Source organism: Pseudonaja textilis, chromosome 1 (genome assembly GCF_049901715.1).
Source record: "Pseudonaja textilis isolate UNSWEBS1 chromosome 1, rPseTex1.2, whole genome shotgun sequence".
Lineage (NCBI taxonomy): Eukaryota > Metazoa > Chordata > Lepidosauria > Squamata > Elapidae > Pseudonaja > Pseudonaja textilis.
In genome coordinates this window covers 229,496,189-229,515,708 of record NC_141990.1, presented here as the reverse complement: position 1 = coordinate 229,515,708, position 19,520 = coordinate 229,496,189, and the positions used below count along the sequence as shown (strand labels likewise).

Here is a 19,520-nt window from a genome sequence, read left to right as displayed (position 1 = left end):
TATTATCATCTTTTAATTCTGATTTCCTCATGCTTCCCTGAGTTTAACTTGTTTGCATTAAGTTACTTGTATTACTATCAAAAAGGGACATAGTGGCTCAGTGGCTAAGATGCTGAGCTTGTCAATCAGAAAGGTTGGCAGTTCAGAGGTGCAAATCCCTAGTGCCGCATAATGGAGTGAGCTCCCATTACTTGTCCCAGCTTCTGCCAACCTAGCAGTTCAAAAGCATGAAAAAATGCAAGTAGAAAAATAGGGACCACTTTGGTTCTGTGTGTCTTCTGTGAGTCTTCGATGTTTAGTCATGCCAGCCACATGACTAGAGATGTCTTCAGACAACGCTGTCTCTTTGGCTTTGTAACAGAGATTAGCACCGCTCCCTAGAACTGGAAATGACTAGCACCTATGTGCAAGGGGAACTTTTACCTTTACCTTATTGCTATCAAACTCTAAATTGTTTGGGTATAGCTTTTCTTTTCTTTAGAGTCAAATTTAACTATTGATTTCAGTGATGAGTGACAATTACATTATTCGACTACTGAAGTCACATTTATAATTGGGACTTTAGATTTAAAAGAGCATACAAAGACCAAATGACAGATAAATACTTAACTTGTGTGAGTTTACAATGGATGCCAAGCATTTCATTCCAAAGTTTAATGTTCTGACAAATTCTAAATTTGATGGCAAATTAAACTTGGGCTTTAATTATGAAAACATTTTGTTCAAGGATGTTTTTTTCGGAAAAGTTAAGTCTTAAATATAAAATGAAAAACTTGACTCTGTTAATTGTTTGACCAAGAACTTTGAATGAGATTTGAAATTCCTGTTTATAACTTGTTTAAAATAAGATATATTTTTTAAAAAAGAATACATTATCAAGATATGCATATGACATTTGGATTAAAGTATTTTATATAATAAATTTTTAAGAAATAAAAATGAAACTTTTGGAGCTTTATTTTAGTTGGATAGATTTTAGCAAGTAACCCAGGAGTGATCCCATTCAGAATTCCATGATCCATAGAAAGCTGTGGACTTTACTTTTAGATCAAATGTGGCAATGTTTCTCTCTGAAATTCTGAAAAAAAAGGCTTATTTATTCTTAAAACCAAATAATCTAAACTGGCTAATAACTTCTGGATCCTGTTGCCATCTTTTTTATATAGAGAGATTGTTTTTAAGTGCTTAGAACTGTGCAACTGTACTTCAATAGGCGATGTGATGACCCAGGGCATGGCACAAAGGCAACACAGTCAGATAATCAGTAGGAGTCCCTTTATTAGCTCCAACTTTGCCCCCAATGTCCTGGTTACCTTCTGGCTGGAGAAAAACTCTCCCAGGAACAGCCTTTGGCTACGGAGAATCAAGTCCAAAACATGGTCAACAAAAACTGTAACTATAAGTCCAATCAAGGCAAGATGAGGTAATTACTCCAGCAGGGCAGGAGAAAGAATTCCAGACACGAAGGAAGGACCATAATTCAACACGGTTGGGAGGATGCGAGGAACACAGATAACCAAAATCAACACAAGATAAACTCATATTTGTTCCCAGCAGATGCCACACTTAGCATGCATCTCTTTTAAACTCTTCCCAGGTGTGCCTAATGAAGGGAATCTGGGCCCTTTCCTCCCCTGTAAGCCATGCAACCCATGTTGCTCTCTTCTCCGTTCCTCCCTGTGTGCCCTAGGATGAAGAGGGGGTGGGCTTCCTCTGAACTCCCTCTCCCTTGTTCTACCTCTGCCCAGCTGGACTTTGCCCTTCCCCAGTTTCCTCCACAGCCGAAGGAGCCACACTCCCACCCTGTCAGCTGTTCGTCTTCCTCCTGGGATTCAGACTCCAACAGGGGCATGACAGGTAAGCTATTAAAACTGTAAAATAAAAAGTTATAAACTAAGTAATTCATCAATCTACTGTTGTGATTAAAGAAATGTAAGTTATAAAAAGTCAAATCTTCCAAGAGTCAAGATACTCCATCTTGAAAATGGGTTAATAATTATAAGGCAATATGTCCAAATGTGCTCTCTTTTAACCTACTATTTAGTAGACCTTAATGCTCTGCCTTTCATGCTCCTTACCTTCCTTCTGAATGTAAGCTTTTATATTGACAGGGTGACAGCCAGCATTAGCAGTATAGTACTTAATATTCAGAGTTTGAAATGCAGCCTCTATTGAATGAATGGAGCGGAGGTTCATCCTAATCATGTCTACTTTAGTATGGCAACTTCTGTTAAAGGGTCCCTCTAAAACAGATAGAATTTTTATAAGGGCACATTTAGCAGAAGAAACATCCTGGCACCTGCAACTGAATTGCTATGCAAGAACAGTCACTACTTTGTAGTTCCGCATGTTTTATGTGTGTTGGCAATGTACCCAATAAGAGGTGGCTTATTTTGAAGGACACTGTTGTTGTTTTTATTATTGCAGTGAATTTTCTCCATATGTAGGATTAGTTTGATGACTCATTAGTGTAAATTACATTAATTTATGTTTGGGAGTGCAAAAGCAGAAAAATGAAATTACAGACATCATTAACACTGATTCTGAAGCTTGACTAACATATACTATTCCTCTTATTGTAATATTTTCAGCACATTCTGTCTCAAAGTAGCTATTGCTGTGGTGATTTTCAAAAATCCAGAAGTAACGATTTGTTTACATCTCATTAGTTATTTGAGGTATGATTTCCTGTACATTTAATGTGTATCTGATTGTCAGTGTCAAATAGTATAACACTTCAGCATTTTAGACTTTTAACAAATTAACACCCAAAGATGCTCATAATGCTATATACTGTCTCCCAGTTTAATATACTGGAAAATACATTAAGATTAGGTAAGATGCTGAATATATTTTTAAACAGTATTCAGGTAAAAAAGATGCCAATCCTGAGCGCACTTCTAACTTTTCTTCCCTCCCAAGCAAGCCCTCCCTCTTTGGAGATTGTCATTGATTCAATTTGTCCCCCAAAACAAGACCACCCAAATATCCCCCCTTACTTTGGTCAATTGTTACTTCTCATAATTCATTTAAGAGGTCTGTGTTCCCCACAAGAAACAATTAGCATTCTCATCTGGAAGCAATATATTGGAGAAGGCTAAGACTGTTTTTATACTGAATTCTACACTTGCCATAGATAGGCCATTTAGCAATCTGGTTTTAATATCAAACATATTTTCAGAAAGGCTAGTGCCAATGTTACACAATGACTGGATAATGGAAGTACACTTCTTGAAGCTCCAAAGCACCCTGGATCATTAAACCTTTTTGAAAAGTTACTGGATTTTTTATGTAACAGATTGAAAAATTATATATCTGGGAAGTAATGATACTCACATATTCAAGAGTAATTATGTCACATTTGTCTTGCCTTACTTACTTATTTGATGAAGTCTGTGATTTAAAGTATGTCTAACATGACACAAGCCAAACGTAACCATTGACCAGAAAATTCTGCATCTTAGTTTTGTAGGAAGTTAGCACCCACCCGTCTCTTAGAAAAATGAAATATCCTGGGAAATATTAAAAAGGAAGAATATTTCCTCTAAAAAGAGTAGAAACTCAGAAGCAGAAACTCACCTCAGAAGCAGAAGCTCACCCCTACTTTTGTTAATGGGTGGGCCATTAAGGCCTGGGCCAGAATACTTTACATAACAAAGATCTCCAGGTAAAGCTATAGCAATTGCTCAAAAGCCCTTTCAGTGCATCATCATCCAGCAAGGCTCAACCAAGCCTGGAATTCAGGGTAGCCTACAGAGTTGCCCCTGCATGGCCTCATGGGAGTCTGACAACCAATCAGAATACAAGCTCCAATTCAAATCCCAACAAAGGTTATAAAACCCAGGCACTCTCAGCACCTCAGCCCTTTTCTTGATCTCTTCCTTCATCTTGAAGCATGTGATCATCCTTCTTTGGAGCTTCAAGCCATGTGGTCCTGCTGTCCACCATTAAACCATCTTTACTAACAGCCTCCATGTTTCCAGTGTCTTTTTCCCCACTTGGAACTGAACCCAGAAGGATATTTCTTCCAACAGTTTAATATATGAAACACAAACAACCCCTCCCCCTCAAATATAGTAAACATTCTGAAAAAATGAATAATGGAAGAGGAAATCAACATCAGGTCTAAAAGATAGGTCAAGAAGTCCAAAAAGGAAGGGAGAGAAATTATAATTGCTTTGTTCTGCAGTGCACTGCCCAGCAGAAAAAAACATTTGCTACAATATCTTTGGGAATGAGAAAAAAATATTTCGGTCCCACGCTAACAGCATCTTCCATTATTTCAAAGCACAGTTTACGTCAAACTCTACATCAAAAAGGGGAAAACCAAGCCCTATTCACCTGCGTTCTATATTTCTTTCAGAAAGACAAAAGTACCAGAAACTCAAGTGAAGATACAATGTTCTTATGATCTTAGTTCATTTTCCTGACTCTGCAGACTGTTAAATATTTCAGCAGGAATATTCCCTTTTCTGTTTAAGTAGCATTGATTGGCAGTTTTAATGCAAGGACATTTCAAAGTACATGGTTCATGTAGTAGCTTATCTACGTAAGTGAGCACCTGCCTGCATTCCTAAATCTGGGGTCCAAAAATAAAGCCAAATGGTAGTCAAACCTTGTCCTTTACATGTGCTGAGAGGAAACAGTGCTAAATTCATCCTTCAATAACACTGAACCTTTCTAAGCCCACTAACATTGTTTTAACTCAGCCCCATATACATTTACTTTGGGGAAAAAAAGCCTTAGTAAATTAAATGCTTAATCTCCGGGAACAAAGCACAGGATTAAAATTCCAGAAACACCTTAGATCAATATCAGACTCTCCCTATCAGTTCTATCACCTGTGTGACACACCCTGAGTAAATATAAAACATTTACCTTACTCAGTTGTGCATGACCAGTGCATGCTAGGAGCTGTAGTTTTTTATCACAAAGATATGTCAAACTCTGAGAACTGCCGAACTACATTACCCAGAAAGCTTTGTCATAAAAGTTATGAGGAACCACCCCATGACCTACCTGAGTGCCGGGCACAGTTTCCCCTAGCAACAAAAAAGATACTGAAGACTCCTCCCTGTATAAACAACTCAAAGTATTAGCTTCAGTTAGCAGGAGGTTGCCTTTGGTATAAGGTCGGTTAAGCTGCCTGAAAGAGGTTGGTCGAATTAATTAAAGTATCACGTCTACTTCTCTGGCCCATTTCTCTGCTTTGCAAGAAAAAAAAGTTGGATTTCAGGAGTGGGGAATAAGGATTCTTCCATTAGAAGGAAAGAGAGCCCTGCTTTTTTATTCCTGTGCGCAAAACTTCAGCCTCAGCAAAACAAAATATATCTGGCAAACCAGGTGATATTGGGATCATTGTCTCCAATATACATTGATCTCTTATTGTAGTCGGGGAAAAAATACAACAAAACAATTCAGATGGAAAATTTGTATTGAGTTAGGGCTATATTTTGAAATCTATCTCCTCGTATATAAGCGTTACATCTCAGTCTCTTGTTATCCAGTGCAGGTAAGTGGGAGGTTTGTCTTTTATTTAATCTGGATTTGAATCAAAAACCAGCTTTAATCTGAAGACTCTTGGAATTCCTAGACAGGGCATAATTTCCTAAAATGCTTGGAAGTTGTTCCCACTCATTTCATTGAGGCTTGCTTCTAAATTAGGATAGATTTATAACTGCTGGCTACAGTCTTAAAAATGCTTATTTCCAAAATATGCTTTACTGACAAAATGTAATTTATTTTTAATGTGAATAGGATTGTGTTCACATTTATCAATAAAGAATTCAGATTACTGGCAGTGGAGAGTGAGAGGAAGAGAGGAAAGATTTCTATGAAATCAAGTTAAACTGATTATAGTGATACTTCAACTAGTTTTTCAAGTCTTTATTGACTATACTTATATTCTTGGACAGCATCCTGCAATGCATAAGGATACTCCAAGTCTATGTGGTTAAAATCATAACAAAAACTCATAATTTCTTAAGGAAATGAACAACACTTAGGTATTGTTAACTTTGATTAGAGTGTTTCTCAGTTTTTGTTAAATAACTTGTACTACTGCTTTTAAGTTTTTTTAGTCAAACTTTATGGCTGCCCATCTCATAACAGTGATGAATAGAATAGAATAGAATAGAATATATTTTTTTATTGGCCAAGTGTGGTTGGACACACAAGGAATTTGTCTTGGTGTAAATACCCTCAGTATACATAAAAGAAAAGATACATTCATTAAGAATCAAGAATCATAATGTACAACACTTAATGATAGTCATAGGGTACAAATAAGCAATCAAATCATTCTAGGAAACAGTCAATATAAATAGTAAGGGAACAAGCAACAGAGTTAGTCCTACAATCACAAGTGGGAAGGGATGGGTGATAAGGAGTGACGAGAAGATTAACAGTAATAGTAGTGCACACTTTGTAAATAGTTGAACAGTGTTGAGGGAATTATTTGTTTAGCAGATTTATGGCATTAGGGAAAAAACTGTTCTTGTGTCTAGTTGTTCTAGTGTGCAGTGCTCTATAAGTGTTGTTTTGAGGGAAGGAGTTGAAACAGTTTATGTCCAGGATGTGAGGGGTCAGTAAATATTTTCACAGTCTTCTTTTTGACTTGTGCACTTTACAGATCCTCAATTGAAGGCAAGTTGGTAGTAATTTATTTATTGATTTGATTTGATTTTTCAATCAGTTACAAGATAATAGGTATAAGTATAAACATGAGTAAGAATACAGGAAATAGGTACGAATAAATGGGGACAATAGGACAGGGATGGTAGGCACGATGGTGCACTTATGCACGCCTCTTACAGATCTCTTAGGAATGGTGTGAGGTCAATAGTGGTTAGTTTGAGGTTAAAGGAGTGGGGGTTAGAGGATGTAACAACAGAGTCAGGTAGTGCATTCTTCACATTGACCACTCTGTTGCTGAAGTCGTAATTGTTTTTTCTGCAGTCCTAATTATCCTCTGAAGTCTGTGTCTGTCCTGTTGGGTTGCAGAACCAAACCAGACAGTTATAGAGGTGCAGATTACAGACTCAATGATTCCTCTGAAGAACTGGATCAGCAGTTCCTTGGGCAGTTTGAGCTTTCTGAGTTGGTGCAGAAAGAACATTCTTTGTTGTACTTTTTTGATGACGTTTTTGATGTTAGGTGTCCATTTTAGGTCATGTGATATAGAAGAACTCTGGGTTTATCTTAGGTTTATACAATCAAACAGTATTAAATGTGCATGGTGACACCTAATTTCTAAAACTTTCTAACGTAAAAAAGAATTGCTCAGTGATCATAGCAGATACCTGGGCATTTTACATAAAGAACAACACTTTTAAACTGCTCTTCACAATTAGAGTACAGAGTGTTCCAAAAGCTATTGTAGGGTTGTTGTTTTTTTTTGCCAATTATTGATCGGCAACATTAAGGACTAAGTATTACATTCAGCCTGTTATCAAGTGGATTTGTTGAAACACAATTCTGATACAGCTGAAAATTACAAGATCTAACTTCACTTGAGGTTCAGGAGCTTCAACCTTTTAGGGCTGGTTTTTCATAGCTGCAATTTTGACAGCATATTACAAGATACACTAATGCAAATATGGCTATGCAAAAACTTGTCCTGTTACAAAATGGCTCCCATGAGAATGAAACTTGTTACAAGACGCAATTTAATCGAAATGCTTCCTCTGTTTTCCCCTTAAGATGCACCCTGCTCACGTTTGCTTTTTTCTGAGCAGATAGGCATACTTTCACATACAGCATTCAATTGTTATTTTGGGATTTTCTGTCAGAAACATTTAACATAGATAAGGTATCTGTTAATAAACAGTTTCTTGCTATTTACATTCAGTGACTAAGAAGTGATAGCTATCTTTTGTGCATGCTTAGATACGAGTGGCAATTTTAATCAGGTAATAAACTGAATACAAGACAGTGGGGGGGCGGGTATATCAATTTTCCAAATTTATATTTGAAACACAAATGCTTCTGTGAGAGAAAATGTCACTTTCTTAGTGGGTTTCTTCCAAAATTGAACTGTTGCTCATAGAACACTTTCTCAGGGCTCTGAACTTACAGATATGTTTATTATATTAATGTGCATGCAAAATAGAGGGGAGAAGCCTGGATAGTCTAAATGATTCAGCTTGTTTTATCACTGTTGGACACAATGTTTAGTAATTGTTACATAATAATATTGCTTAGTTTTGCAAAGTTTTCTTTTATATAGAAGCAAATCTCAGTGTTTTTGTTTGTCAATTGAGGTTTTCTACTTTATTCCTTGGGATATTTTCTTTCTTTTTGTTTTTTTGTTTTTATATTAACTGCTTCAGAATAACCCTTGCCAAGTTTCAGGAACATTGGCTGACCCAGTGTTACAAAGCTGCACTCTTCACAGCTGCAGAGCTATTCAGAAACTTGTTTCATAGCTATTGAGTAAATTTCTACTTGAATGCTTGGCTGCTACCAACAGGTTGGGTAGCTTTTACTGTTTTTTGAAATATTTAAGTTGCATTTTCCGATCTATGCAGGTGGAAAAACAGGAGGAGCAATGAGAACAAGGAGGAGGTCCTGATTCTCTGGAGTGCAGGCTTGGAGGATTGTGATTGGGGACAGAGAAAAGGAACAAGTCATTAAAGAAGGGCACAAGGTCATAAAAAGGGAGAAAACAACCGGCAAAGCCGGTCTGTTGGATAATCATGTGATTAAAATTGTGGCAATAAAGGAGTGTATAGCAAGGGCACACAAGAATTCACCGCCTTTTGAAGTTACCTATCTGCCTCTAGAAGCGGAGGGGAGGGAAGCCCTAGAAAGGTAATGCTTCTCACTCTCTTCTCCAATGTGCAGGGTGTTATTCATGAATAAGTTAAAATGATTGTGAAATTTCTCTCAGTTTGGTCTGTTTCATTTGTCCTCTTTACTTTCTGCCTTGCCAGAGGGGTTGAACAGGAAAGAACAGTAGTTTGTTAAGGTAGGGAAGTTGTTGCTGTTGGTGATGGCAGTGGAGGGGTTGGTGGGGAAATCCTTATATTTGAGTTTTAAAGATGAATAGCCTGGATTTTACATGCCATTTGACTAATTTCCATTCCCTTCTTTGTTATTTGCTCTAGTCAGGATACCTTTCCTTGCAGTTCTTGTTGTTTAACCCAGCTGTCTCTCCTTTTTGAAGGCATAGTGGATATCTCTTTTTGGAAATCACGCTCTGCATGCAAAAATACTGTTAGTACTTAAGGCTGTATTTTGAACTTTGTTTTGACAGACCTATTTCAATCATTGCTTCTCACAGCTCAGAATATTAGTTTCATGTCTCCCTAATAGGCGACTTTCCCCCCCCCATATTGTTCCTTGCTTATGAGAAGGGTTAATCAAAGTGATTTTTTTTTAAATTATAAGCTGCCTAATTTATAAAGAACATTGTTACTCAATTGCTGCTGAAGTTTCCTGAAATTCTGTTCACTGTCAGCTATCACCACTTTTCTGCAGAGTTTCTGGTAGTGGACTGTGGTTGACTTCTCTCAGCTTTTGCTGGCCTCTTTCATTTCCTCCTCAATAAGGTTTCTTTTATTGGGTGCAGAAAGCTTCAGAAATCCAAATCCTGTCTGACCTCCACAAGCCAATTACTATACTCAAGCACAGAGTGAACAAGGCCTTTGTAGAGAATGCCTAGAGCTATCTTCTTAGAGTAGGCCGGAGAGTCTATTTTCTTCTCAGTACAGTGCTCATTACAGACATAGCTGATTGAATAGATCGAGTGTTTGTTTCCTAACATACTGTGCTTTTATTTGTTAGGCCATTTGTTTATTTATTTTTTTCCATTTCTTGTATTGCTGCTAGCTTTCTAGAAAGATTGTTATAAGTTTGGAAAGTAGTTCTTGACTTGTAATAGTTCATTTAGTGTCAATTTGAGATTCATTTAACAACCATGTTACTAACTGAACACCTGCAGTGATTCACTTAACAATTGTGGCAAGAAAGGTCATAAAATGGAGCGAAACTCAATTGTCTTGCTTAGCAACAGAAATTTGGGGCTCAATTGTGATTGTAAGTTGAGGACTATCTGTATATTTGCAATTAATCAGAGGCAGCCATATGACTTTAGTAGTAGTTCCACTGTAATATAGATCACACTCATGTGTCAGACTTCAGCTCTTCTTGCCATGAGTTCAGGAGCAGGTATCAGTGCAGTGCTGGAGAGGTGGATAACTATGTATGTTTGACCCGGCTGTAATACAGCATGACACAGGGTTTTATATCTTTAATCCAGACATACCTGAAAGCAGGTTTTGCATGTTTCCACTTAATAATATTTTTTTACAAGCAGATTTGAAACTATATAAATTGGTTGTGTTGGGATTAGAATCTAGTCTGTCATTTAAAAGAGGCAGTTTGGTCTAGGTACCAGGCTAGAAAGCAAAGATACCGTGAGTTGACGTCCCACCTTAGCCATGAAAGCTGTCGGGGTGACTTTGGGCCAGTCACTCTCTCTCAGCCCAACCCTATTCTTAAGCAAAAAGCTATTTGTGTTCTTTGCAAAATGAAAGTAATGTAGTGAATGTGTAAAATAAAGCCAATACATACAAGGCCTAACAATGAACTTACTGCATTATTAGAACCAGGTAATTTTTTACAATGAATTCTTCTGTTGGGTGGTCATCTAGAAAAACCTGCTTATCATGCAAACTCACTCAATGCATTACAGAAAAGCTAGGACTGTGCAGTAAGTACACATGAATTATATTTAATGCAAAAATACTGGCTAGGTTTAGTTGTTTCATCAGCTGGGAAATGTATGGCAGCATGAACAATGGAAGAGCACAGTTGCTTTCTGCATTTCCATTTTCAGAGCAACCTTTCTCAATTAAGATGTCTCTCAGACATGTTGACTATAGACTATGGAACTTAGCTGGGAAATGCCTAGATAGGGGAAGGGTGATTCCTTTATCTGAAACACAACACAGCTTGCACCTTCATTTGAACCAGCATAATTATGAGATTAAGTTGTGTTGCAATTCTGATATACAGTGAATGTATACCTATAGATGTGAATATGAAGAAGGGGCTCAGTGGTGGTATTCTACCAGTTCGGCCCGATTCGGCTGAACTGGTAGTAAAAAATGCTACCCAGTTTAGCTGAAATGGTAGTAAAAAAAGGCTACCAGTTCAGCCAAACTGGTATTTCCGACTATCAGCTGGGCAACCATCAGCTGTGCCACATGATTTAGATTAGCTAGAAAGCAGGAAATCGTTGGATTTACGGCTTTCTAGCTAATCTAAATCACAGGGCACAGCTGATTCCCCCCTTCACTTCAAAATGCTTCTTTTTCTAGTGCTTCCCTGAGGCCCACTAGGCCAAAAATGGGGTGCTGGGGGGGTGCTTCAAAAAAAGAAAAAGAAAGAGGGAGGGATGGGAGAAAGAAAGAGAAAGAGAAAGAAAAAAAAGAAAAAGAAAGAAAGGGAGGGAGGGAAAAAAGGAGAGGAAGGAAGGACCACAAACCTTGCCACTAGACCAAAGGTCTTCCAACTTGACAAGTTTAAGACTTGTGGACTTCGACTCCTAAAATTCCTGAGCTAACATGACTGGAGGAAGAATTCTGGGAGTTGAAGCCTACAAGTCTTAAAGCTGTTAAATTTGAAGACCCCTGCAATAGACACAACTTCAGAGGATGCTTTGAAACAGCACAGCAATCCAGGGCTGGAAGGTACCTGGAGGTCGTCTAGTCCAACCCCCTGCTCCAGAAAGTGAGTTTCTGTCTTTTGACACCACCCCAGTCACAAGATCACACAGCCATGCCCACCCAGTCATATGACCTCCAAGCCACGCCGACCAAGCCATACCCACCAAGTCATGCCCACAGAACTGGTAGTTAAAAATTTTGAATCCCACCACCGAAGGGGATAAATTCTGTCTTGCCTTAAACAAAAGAAATGTGGAATAAAATTGATCTGCCCAAAGGCAGCTGGCTGCACTTAAGTCTTGTAGTGCCGAACCATAAAGTGTCAATTTGTGTGAATCATCCCTACATATGAGATCACAAAAGAAAAATTCTGGAAGCCCACTTGTGCTGTGGTTCAGTATCAACATAAAGTCAGAATTCTGTATTTGATGAACTTTGTTACTTATTTAGAAGAACATATTTTCCATGGCAGTCATTCATCTAAATTTATTGTAGCCAATTAAAAAAGAATAAAGGTAATGATTGATTTTCCTTTCCAAGCTTATTTTTTATGATGTGAGAATGCCTGATGTAAAATCTCTTCACAAAATATTCCATCCATAAATTTAAATTTGCAGTACAGGAAGTCCTTGACTTACAAATGAGCCCAACATTTCTCTTGCTAATTGAGACATCTGTTAAATGGGGTTTGCCCCATTTTATGGCCTTTCTTGCAACAGCTGTTAAGTGAATCATTGCAGTTGTTAAGTTAGTAACACGGTTGTTAAGTGAATCTGGCTTACCATTGACTTTGCTTGTCATAAAGCTGCAAAAGGGCATCGCATGTCCTCAGGACACCGCAACTGTCATAAGTTAGTTGCCAAGCATCTGAATTTTGATCATGTGACCATGGGGATGCTGTAACATTCATAATTGTAAAAAACGGTCATAAGTCACTTTTTTCACCACTGTTGTAACTTTGAACGGTCACTAAATGAACTGCTGCAAGTCGAGGACTACCTGTATATTTGCTGATGTGCAGGGCTTCTTAGTCATGGATATAAATCCTACTTGCCAGAACAGCCAACAAACGTGGTCTTTGTTCACTGATGGAAAAGCTGTGCTGTTGCCCAGTGTGGTGGATGTTTGGGCCTTATTTGTGACATATTGGAGAAGATACTGAGGGAGAAAAGAAAGCTGTCATTGTTGACACAAAAACATCACCTCAGGGAGAATCAGAACAGAAAGGAGTTTCAAGGGGGAAGTGATGAGAGGGTCAAGAGGGATATCACCTTTTGCTCCCAACTTCTGTCACTTGAAGGAGCTAGTTCAGCCTACCTAACTATAGGGCTGGGCTTGTGAGGTAAAGGAAATTTGCTTTCATTTGCTTTCGTATGGAGGCTGTAGCCACATTGTTCACAAAACCATTTCTCTATTCTTTGAGCTATCTGGTGAGCTGAAGGTTAACAGAGTGTTCTTTCCAATTGTACATTTCTCTCTCTTCCCCCCACCTTGCTACTTAAGCTACCTTTGTCATTAATTGCTTTGGGCTCTGACCTTAAAAGTTCAGTTACTTGGAGGAATGTTTCAAAAATTGGCAGAACTTGTATGACAGTGAACAGTGTTCATTAAAGAAGGTTTAGAAAGCATAGCTGGTTTAAAACGCAACTAATAAAGTATTGACCGGGCACATTTCAAGAAGTTTTGTGCTATTTATATTAGCTGTCTGTTTTCTGGGCCTAAATTGAAATCTAATTCTAACCATAAAAATGTATTTAGGACCAGGTTATATGAAGGACTGTCTACAGCCATGTGAACAAATCTAGCTAGGTATTAAGATTTGTTGTGGAGGCCCTCTCTTCTGCTAGATGTTAGTTAAAAAGAAGCTAGTAAATACTAAACATAGGAGTTTCTCAGTAATAGCCTCACACTCCAGGAGGTAACTTTCTCAGCATGAAATCAACATTTTTGTATCTCATGAAGCCTTTTCTAGATTGACTTCTAGGACCAGACTCACCCAAAGAGTGCCTGGGCTAAAAAGTGCTGTCCACAACAATAATTGGGCTGATAAAATAAAGTCTATAATGCTTATCCCTGAACTGTTACTCTAAAAATCTAGTCAAACGTGCTTTGGAGGTTTCTCATTTGATATGTATAACCCAGGAGTGAAAAAAAGGAAATGTATGCAATCTATGAACAGTGATTTTTTTTTCCAAACCAGGTAATTCTAGCTCTTAAACTCAATTTTCTTAATACAGGTAGCCCTCAACTTACGACTACAATTGAGCCCCAAATTTACGTTGCTAAGTGAGAAATTTGTTAAGTGAGTTTTGCCCCATTTTACAGCTTTTATTGCCACATTTGTTGAGTGAATCATTGCAGTTGTTAAATTAGTAACACAGTTGTCATGTGAATCTGGTTTTCCCATTGACTTTACTTGTCAGAAGGTTGCAAAAAAAGATTAGATATCCTCTTTGTAAAGTTAAATGCTGAAGAAGATCTGAAAAAAATTAACTTGTTTAAGAGCTATCCTGTCAAAGATATAAACGTCTATGGCAAATCTGAGTTTGTGAGCATTCCCTATGGGAATGCATAGACTTGCTATAAGGGTTCATTTATATAAGCTAAAAGAACAGAACTTCTGCAGGGAACAAAGTCTTTAAGTTTAACCAATGTTTTAATGCAGCATATGAACATGGCAGTGAGGCCATGAAATAGATTTCCTTAGAATGGCAAAGTCCTTGGATTCTTTTTTCATCTGTAGTTTTTGAATAGAAGAGAAAAATCATGACAAAACTAAGTGGCAGGACTACTCTGTAGATTGGAATGGGTAAATATTGGCCCTTTACAACCTGTGGACTTCAACTCCCAGAATTCTTGAACCAACCATGCTGGCTCAGGAATGCTGGAAGTTGAAGTCCACAAGTAGCAAAAGGGTCATTGTTGCCCACCCCTGCTGTAGATGGTCTTTATATTCTGCTTATAAGACAGCAAACAAGGGGGCTGTGCAGGGGTGGGATTCAAATTTTTTTAACAATGGGTTCTGTGGGAGTGGCTTAGTTGGTGGGTGTGGCTTGGTGGTCATGTGACTGGGTGGACATGGCTTGGTGGTCATGTTATTGGCTGGGTGTGGCCAACTAAATATCACTCACATCGAGTCACCATCTCCTCACCTGGCCTCTCATGACTGTGGAGATGCTGCAACAGTTGTAAGTGTGAAAAATGGTCATAAGTCACTTTTTTCAGTGCCATTGTAACTTTGAATGGTCACTCCACACAAGCAAAGTACCAGCAAAGGAAGGGGAAAAAACCAGAGAACTTCCTGAGACAGGAAGTCTAGTTCTGCCCAGAATGTAATAAGGGTTAATGGAGAGGCAGTTTCTGTAAGCAACCCCAGAATGTTTCCTTCCTGCCTTCCTTACAGGATTAGGCCAGTAATTTCTTCTAACAACTGGTTTTCCAAACTGCTTGGAATGTTAACAACCGGTTCTAGCGAATAGGTGCGAACTGGTAGAATCCCACCCCAGGGGCTGTGTATTTCTTTTTTGGCATATGTCCCACTGAGTTTGGCAAGATTTAATACTCTGTTTTAAATAGACAATTTATAGTAGCCTCAGGTACCTTTTACATTACAAAAATTGGTTAGCTCTTGATTATAACTGGCTAGCCATTTTTGTTTGTACCTGCTTGACTTCCATGTGCGAAACTAGCAAAAGCTTTTGGTAAAGGATTTGTAATTTGAGCTTGTCCTTTGACAATCTTATAGTAGCTACTGGCACATTAACTGCCAGACATCAGTTGAATTTCATGTCAGTGCTGGCAGGGTATCAATAGTAATGAACTACTATGTGTAGATGGCATTACTCTCCTGCCAGTCATATGTATTTTGATGATCAGGCATTAACTTTATTAAGGAAACATATTTATAATTTCATGTCAGTAAAGGCAATCCAAGAACCATTGTGTATCAAAAAAAAGCATCCAGATCTAAAAATAATTATAGAATGCTACTAATAGTTTTTTTAAAAAATTTCTTCTCTACCTTCAAACATCTGATATTTTTCTTTCCTTCTGGAAAACATTTGTTTTCCTTTGTTTTTCCCAGAATCTGTGTGTGTTTCTTGGGGAAATATTATAGAGGGAACAGTAGGAAAAAAAATCATAGGGTTAATGTAGCCTTTGTGATTTAGAACATAGACTAACAAGTTGGAAGGGACTTTGGAGGTCTTCTAGCCCAACCCCTGCTCAATCAGGAGACTTTACCCCATTCCAGACAAATTGTTGTCCAATCTCCTCTTTATGAACTGGCAATGAAAATTATTCATGTTTAAAAACATCACCGTTAAGAGAAATATTACTAATTACATTGATTTAAAGACTGACAGACAATCTGTGGCATAACTTATTTTACTATCATATCTGTACATAAATGTATGATATATTCTGCTCATGCTGAATGTTCTGTTCTAGTTTTGCTGCTAAGTAAGTCCTGTAACAAGCAAATGATTGGAATATTTAGAGCAGGAATGGATAATATGGGCGTTTTATGACTTGTGGATTTGAACTCCCAGAATTCCTGAGCCAGCCATGCATGGGGTTGAATTCTGGGAGTTGAAGTCCACAGGTCATAAAGGGGCCATAGTCACCCACCTCTGCTTTAAGGAGTTGGTAGTGATTTTTTTGCTCTAAAGGTATGAATGGATTCTACAGTATAAGAATATTAACAGTTGCTCTTTAAGTGATATGCTTTGTTGCTAACTTATTTCTTGGATGGTTCCATTAGCTTCTGATTTATCCTGCGTGGGGACCCAGATCACTTGTATGATCACACCATTTGGATCCAACAAGAGTCTGTTTAATCATTTGTTCTGCCCTTTGGATAATCAACTGCTTCAGTCTGCCTTTGACTTCAGCGTCCAGTGGAGCTAAGATTGCCACCAGCTTAACTTCTCCTTCTCCTCCTTCGGCCACCTGCACAGCATACTGCAGAATACAGTTGCATACTTCACCTTTGAGCTCCTCAGGGAAAATGATGTAGGCAATTACACCTGTTCCCTTTACTCGAATAATCAAAGAAATATCTCCTTTATTATTCAGCTGGATCATGGCGGGTGAGTACAAGAAGTGAGAGAAGTGACCATTTTGCTTTGAGGGCAGCCATGTTCCCTAACTCCAGGAGAAGAAATTCTACTGGGTGTTTTGAGAGAAACCAGTTTTCAGTCTAATTTTAGCTTTTAGAAGATTTCATAGTTGATCTGTACCTTACCAAAAAGCAGGCTTGGCTTAGCCTTTTCCCCTTACTCTCTCCTTCTGAGTAAGGGCACTGAGCCTATCATCATTATCATCTGAGCTGCACTTTCAGCCTTTTTGATGTATTCATGTTGGCTGATTTAGTAAGGCAAAATATGTGATATCCTGTCATTGTATAATGAGCTTTCCTACCTGATCCCATTTCTTTGGCTCTTTTTGCATCAGAGAGTGAATTTCACTATGTTACTGAATACCTTAAGTTTCCTCATGGAAAGTTACTAGTGAGAAAGAGAAGGTGCAACCTGTCTACTTTTGGCAATAGCATTCTGTTGCCATAATATTTATTTCTAGCTTGTTTTGTGTGTTGGAGTAGAAAATGTATAGAAATTGACATCTGCTTGTGAAAAGACACAAGTCTTCATTACTTCTATATTCTATCTAGGGTAGCATAAACACTTGAAAAAACAGATTGCAAATTAATTTGTGCAGTTAAAAAAATGACTGAAGAATAATCTATTGTTACTGAGGTGCTACTAAAAAGAGGAAATATTTTTTTAATTGGCCTGTAATAATGAGTGATGGAATTAGAAATGGGTGAGGAGAGATGGGTGAAGCTGCAAAATATGCCAAGATAAGCCTTGCTATTCTGTTTTTGCTACGTGTGATTTTATTTATAGCTTCTGTGCATACTATCCAGTGTTACTAATTTTGATCATCATTTGTGACTGATAATGTAAAAATTGTTGCTGGGCTCTAAACTAAAGTGGGAAAAGTCTTCTCTTTTAGTTACTGTAGATTAAAAGAGTGGTTCCTTTCTTTCCTTTCTGTTTTATATGATAAATTTTAGAATACAGATAGTCCATGAGTTATGTTCATAATTGTGCCATGATGGTTGTTAAGTGGGTCATCAGAGGACTGTACACAATTTTACAATGTTTTTGCAACAGTCGTTCAGCAAACATGGCAGTCAACGCAGATGTTGTTAATGAATGCATTAACAGTGCAAACCCATTGTTTGTTATGGGTATGTTTTGAAAGTAAACATCAGTTTGTAGAAAAAAATGTAAATTGTCAAATGACAACAGGATGCTTCAAATGGACGTAAATGCAGATCAGTTGCCAAGTGCCCAAAATACGGTCAGATGACCCTGGGGATGGGCAGCCTTCAGAATTTCAAATCCTGGTCGTAAGTCCCTTTTTGGGGGGCTCATTAATTAACTTCCAGAAGTGGTTGTCAGTCAAGATCTACCTGTAGAAGGCCACTGGGAAGCCCTTTACTTTTCTTAAAAATAAAAATAACCAAACAAAAATCTCAAAAGTCCCTCTGCCTTGATTAGGAATTGGGTATTGACATCAAAAGTAGCATTTTTCTGTAATAAAAATATGTATATTATTTTCTTTAGGTGGCAAATAAGGATTGTATATGAGTATATGTCGCTGAAAGGATAGGTCCTCTCACTTCTTTATGTACATCCACAATTTGAGTAGCTGCACTTTCATATATTTTTGCCCTCTGTACCAGTGATGGGATTCAGATTTTTTTTTACTACCAATTCTATGGGCGTGGCTTGGTGGGCATGACAGGGGAAGGATGCTGTAAAATCTCCAGTCAGTTCTCTGAACTACTCAAAATTTCCGCTGCCTGTTCTCCAGAACTGGTCAGAACTGCTGAATACCACCTCTGCTCTGTGCTATCTGAGTTACAGAATAGTATGAATTGACTTAATAAATGCACAAATACCCATTTCTACAAAATGGTTTCATTTGTGTTAAAAAAAAAGAAAAGAAAGAAATGAGGTTTGATTTCTGGCTTTGAGAAGAGAAGGGCTATAAAAGAAAAAAGATATAGATTACAGTATAGAAGACAGGATACATTGTATGTTACTACTGTAACTAGTTCCACATCATTATCCCGCCTCCCCAGGTTTCTTTAGATGATTTACATACCTTTAGATGATGAATTTCAATAATTTCAAATAGTGGAAATTTCCCCCCCTCAAGGATTCTGAAATTATGTAAGAATAAATTTTTTTCAGGAACCAGTTTGGTGCACTGGTTATAGCACCAGGCTCGAAACTGGGAATGTGATTTTTAGTTTTGCCTTAGGCACAAAACCAACTGGATGACCTTGAGTCAGCCATACATACTCAGTCCTAGGAAGAAGGCAGTAGCAACCACTTCCAAAATCTTGCCAAGAAAACTGCTAGACACAACAGTCACCTGTCTCAACACTGACTCAAAGACACATACACAAAAAGTCCTTCCTGTCTGACTTTTATGGGCAGGTCCATGTACTGTGGATTTCTTGACAGCAGAAGTGGTTTGCCCATCTTGGATGGATAGATGGACAGACATATAGTCTTCTCAGCCTTACCGATTCTGAATGTTATCTCATTCAAGCATTACCCAGCTCCAATTCTGCTTAGATTTTTTGAGATTAACTAAGGTCAGCTAGGTTTTTTTTTTAATCTCCTAACTAGTTAAAAAATGAAGTTCCATTCATATGTTATAGATGAGGAACTAACTTAGAGAGTGACCTTTATTGGACTCTGAACAGGCACTAATGGTAATTTAGTTACTGCTAATAAAAAGTTAATAATTAATGTGAGACTTCATAAT

General features: G+C 37.9%; 1 protein-coding gene across 7 annotated transcripts in view; it reads left to right on the top strand.

Annotated features, from left to right (window-relative positions):
• The first annotated feature begins 5,017 nt into the window (after window positions 1-5,017).
• Window positions 5,018-19,520, top strand: part of SIGIRR (single Ig and TIR domain containing) — a 43,356-nt gene continuing 28,853 nt past the window's right edge. For 2 of the 7 annotated variants that reach the window (XM_026706692.2, XM_087919499.1), the window contains exons 1-2: window positions 8,678-8,811; window positions 16,435-16,762. In XM_026706692.2, coding sequence (XP_026562477.2) covers window positions 16,756-16,762 — 7 coding nt within the window. In that variant the 5' untranslated portion in view covers window positions 8,678-8,811; window positions 16,435-16,755. Of the gene's footprint in view, window positions 5,513-8,677; window positions 8,812-16,434; window positions 16,763-19,520 lie in introns of those variants that run through there. The other 5 variants (XM_026706694.2, XM_087919510.1, XM_087919482.1 and 2 more) reach the window with 5 other exon arrangements.